The following is a 4,171-nucleotide window of genomic DNA, read 5'->3' on the forward strand; positions in this document are numbered from 1 at the left end:
GCTTCAATCGAGAAGCTATCTTCTTCTAGCTGTGGACCTTCGTAACTCCCACAAACTTACCTTCGTAACTCAACTTTGGAGCTTCAATCGAAATGGAAAGGTGTTTCAGCTGTGGGTTGCGTCGTTTCGCAGTGTGGGTTGGATTCCAGAGAGAAGAAGAAGCAGGGGTTCCAGAGAGAAGAAGAAAAATTAAATTATTATTTTATAATAAAAAATAATAATATTTTAATAAAATGGACTAGGCTATTTTTTTTAGGGATGGAGATGCTTTGGCCTATTACTGTTCACTGTGGTCTATTACTGTTCACTTGAGTGGATAAATGCGCTGGGTGCTAGCGTAAAGTCTGTAGGGGTGGAACTGCTCTAAACGGTCCAGCCAGGTTACTGGTACCTGAGAAATATAAACTCAGTTTTGGACTCGTTTTTACACAAACTCGGTCTAGCTCGGACCCGTTTTTAAATTAAAGAAAGAATCAGATTGTTTTACATCAAGTCGGGTAGTACAGTCCGAATGTCCAAAGACCCGTATGTCCATCCTTAATTCTCATATACCTTCAATTAGCCTTGAATTTAGATCCTATCATTTATACCAAATGGGTATGTTCACTTGCAAGGGATTGTTTATTAAGATGCGAATGTTCATTTGCCAGGGGTTGTTTATTAAGACTTAGGAGTGTAGTCAAATTAAGAATTAATTTTAAAAGACTAGGGTTAAAAGACCTTAAAAGAGTCCATTAAAATTCAGGAACAGTCAATTAAGATTTTGAAATGATAGTTCTATGGTCTAATGGTATTTCTCTTCACTTGTAAATGAGAGGTCTTAGGTTCAATTCTCGTCAAATGCGAATTTGAACCATATTATTATGGCTTGCCTATTGTGAGACTTAGCCCACTCCCCACCTCCTTAGACCTCATTTAGATGTGCTTTTAAAATAACTGAAAACACTTTTGATGAAAATGTTTTTGGAACCAATCCTTAGTAAAAATACAAGTAAATCTTGGAAAAACACTTAAATTGTTTTCTAGAAGAAGCACATAACTGGTGCTTCTTGCAAAAAGCAATTAAAGTGCTTTTGAAACCCAAAAATATTTTCTCTAAAAGCGCTTTTAACCATTTTAAAAGCACATCCAAACAAACCCTTATTATACGTAATATCGCTTGTTCGAAAAGAAAAAAAAATTTAAGATTTTAAAATGGATTAGTATAGATCAGTGTAACAAGAAACAAAAAAATTCCGTTGCCGGGACTTGAACCCGGGTCTTTCGGGTGAGAGCCGAATATCCTGACCAACTAGACTACAACGGATTTGTTAGCCTAGCACTAGACAATTGTTTATACAAAGGAATTACAGATTTCATTTTCCTATAACATTACAATTATGGGATCCCATCCCCATTTCTGTCTGGGGTCCACATGGCTACAATTCAATAAATTCTATTACCTTTCAATTCAATATGATCAAATCTCAATCATTGATAGAACTGTTAATTAACCTAACCAAACTCACAATCATTGATCTCAACTTTAGTCAAATGGTTGAAACTCATGCTCTTTTAACTGCACAAACCTTTATACAACTGCGCTTGGGAAAGCAACAGCCAAGGTTTGGAGTATGAGCATCAAATACCACAGGTGTATGTGTCCATTGCGTCTATCTTGAGTACATTAGGTTCAGCTTGTCGTGACCCAAAAACCACCGATTTCTCTTAGTGAAGTGATCGGGAACACTTGATTTATCAATTTATCCAGTAAAGTTTCTATTTAAAGTATTCACTTTTTTAATCTTCTATGTAAATTTATGTATTCAATATGACATGATACATAGAGTAGACAGAGGCATCACAACTAAGCAATACATTTGGAAAACCATATTTACAGATGTATAAATTGTCCGAGGAACCCTTCCCTCAGTTGTTACCCAAGACAACATTTCACCAATCAAAATCAGTGTACAAAATTGTACCAAATGGGTTCGGGTTCTATGACGATATACATATATGTATAGGTATATATAAGTCCTTCCAAATTTATACAAAACCGGTATAATATGATGAACATAATAAGCTTAGTCAAACAGTTCCCAATCCTGAGTTATTTTGGTAGAAGATGACAATGGGGTTGGGGCATGCAGGCTTCCAACCCCCAACTCAAACCTCTCCCATTTTGTAGTGACCGAGACCGCGTTGATACTCTTCTTGCTGAATGGATTAGGGTTTCTCGCCTTCAGATTGTCAAGCGTGTCAACAAAGCTCTGCACACGACGAACCTGTATGCAAGAACATAACTATTGTCACTCTCCATTGACACAAAATATTCATGCAGGCACTTCTATGGAACATATGGGCGAGCAACTGTTTAGCGAAAGTGATGTAAAAAGCATCATTTGGAACAGAATATGTTGCACAGCTACGAGTTGAAATTTCTCTATGTTGGGGTCCTAGGATTCTTTTCTATGACACAATCCAAAATATGCACACGTGAAATTCGTTGGTGGTCCTTCCAAGAGCAAAAGAATCCCCAACCCATCTTTTTGTTCAAATGGAAAAATCTGAACCCCACATTTAGGATCCAAGAAATGTCTTCGACTCGCGCACTCTCAGTTTTCAAATTATCATTGCACTAGGTTTCAAATTTCTCGAGTTCCATCTCATTTTTAACTTTATAGAGCACGAGTAACAAGCATCATTTGTCGTAAGTAATGACTCAAGTAGCAACGCTATTGATCAAGATAATGTGGCTTAGGTTCCCTATAAACATGGAAAACCTTATGAACCATGACACTAGTTATAAAGTTTCGAAAAGAAGCATCACCAACCTCAACCCGCCTCTGCACTTTTGCTTCTCCATCAGCTACAATCGAATCCAATTTAAATAACTCCACCATGAGTAACTCCGTTAAGACCACAATCTCCTTATCTGAAACCGTGGTGCCACTTAGCAGATTTGTCTCCAAATCAACAACCTAACAAATGATTAACAGCGCAATTAGCTTATAGAACACTGCACGAAAAAAGGACTTAATCAAACAGAAAATACACAAACCTTTTGAGAGAGCTTGTCAACCTGTGCTCTAACTTCGGCAACCTGCTCATAGGCTTTCAATATGCCTTGATTTTTCTTCATCTCCTCAAGCTTCTTCTCTTTGCTAGCTGGGTCCTCTAGTAATACAACCTTCGACATATCTTTCACGCCAGCAATATGCAGACATTCATTATCTTCCTTCTCTTTCCCTCTGAACAACAATCTTTGCTCCTTTGGCTCCAAGCCAGTGTCATGGGCAAGAACTCTTTTCAGATCACCTTGCATTTAACCGCGATTACGAATAAGTTCCAAAACAGTTACAGAATGTAGAATGATGAACAAAAAGATTCACATTCTATCCCTCCACATAAATTCCAAATGCCAAGTCCAACAAACCAAAAGGATGAAGCAAAAGACTACTCTTCAACAATAAGAAATTTTTGTCAGAATATATGTTTCTGAAGAAAGAAGCAAAAGTGAATCAAGACAAACAAAACCCAAGAAGCAAACTTTAAGAATCCACTGCATCTATTGAAGCATTAAAACCAATACAATTTCACAAATTATTACCTAAATCATTTATCAACTCTAAATTCACCCTTGCATTGTCCCTTTTTTTTTCCTTTTCTTTTTACAGATTTTAATAATAAAATAAACAAAATTTTCTTAAATGGCAATCACCAATTTTTCCAAAAAATATAATATGAAGAACCCAAATTGTAAATGAGCAATGCTACCTAAAATTCTGTCAGAAAATTTATGAGGAAAACAAGAAGAACCCAGAAAGTAAATTAAATCAGATTAACGAGAAGATTTACCAAAAGTGGATTGAGCATGGACAATGAGATCATGGTAATAAGAACCATGAGAAACCTTGATCTTGATCATAACCCCAGAATTGGCATCCCCAGTGTCTCTCTTTTGAACAAGCATTCCACCAGGCCTCAGCTCCCAATCTATCTTCCTATTTAACCCATCATTTCCCGCACCAGCTCTTGATCTTTTTTTCATTCTATTTGTCTGAGAGGATCATAAAATTATGGGAAAAATGGAAAAGGTGGAATTGTTGAGAGAGAGAGAGAGAGAGAGAGAGAGAGAGGTGAGTGTGTGATGGCCTAGAGGGTTGAGTAAGCAAAGAAAATGCACTTG

The 4,171-nt window shown here is 36.8% G+C and overlaps 1 protein-coding gene and 1 non-coding gene across 2 annotated transcripts; both read right to left on the minus strand.

Moving 5' to 3' along the window:
• Positions 1–1,233: 1,233 nt before the first annotated feature.
• On the minus strand, positions 1,234–1,306 carry TRNAE-CUC (transfer RNA glutamic acid (anticodon CUC)). The gene has a single exon. It is a non-coding gene; the product is annotated as a tRNA-Glu (tRNA).
• Positions 1,307–1,845: 539 nt separating this feature from the next.
• On the minus strand, positions 1,846–4,171 carry LOC137716149 (BAG family molecular chaperone regulator 4-like). Its single transcript, XM_068455552.1, has 4 exons — positions 3,841–4,171; positions 3,044–3,300; positions 2,817–2,963; positions 1,846–2,267 (listed from the first exon to the last, which is right to left on the minus strand). The coding sequence occupies exons 1-4, from the start codon at positions 4,031–4,033 to the stop codon at positions 2,067–2,069; spliced, it is 798 nt and encodes a 265-aa protein (XP_068311653.1). The 5' UTR covers positions 4,034–4,171; the 3' UTR covers positions 1,846–2,066.

Source organism: Pyrus communis, chromosome 14 (assembly GCF_963583255.1).
Source record: "Pyrus communis chromosome 14, drPyrComm1.1, whole genome shotgun sequence".
Classification (NCBI taxonomy): domain Eukaryota; kingdom Viridiplantae; phylum Streptophyta; class Magnoliopsida; order Rosales; family Rosaceae; genus Pyrus; species Pyrus communis.

Coding starts and splice junctions, on each gene's coding strand:
- LOC137716149 (XM_068455552.1), bottom strand. CDS start 4,033: ATGAAAAAAAGATCAAGAGCTGGTGCGGGAAATGATGGGTTAAATAGG. Junction 2,964..3,043: donor TTGACAAGCTCTCTCAAAAG/GTTTGTGTATTT, acceptor ATCATTTGTTAG/GTTGTTGATTTGGAGACAAA. Junction 2,268..2,816: donor AAGTGCAGAGGCGGGTTGAG/GTTGGTGATGCT, acceptor TCTTGCATACAG/GTTCGTCGTGTGCAGAGCTT.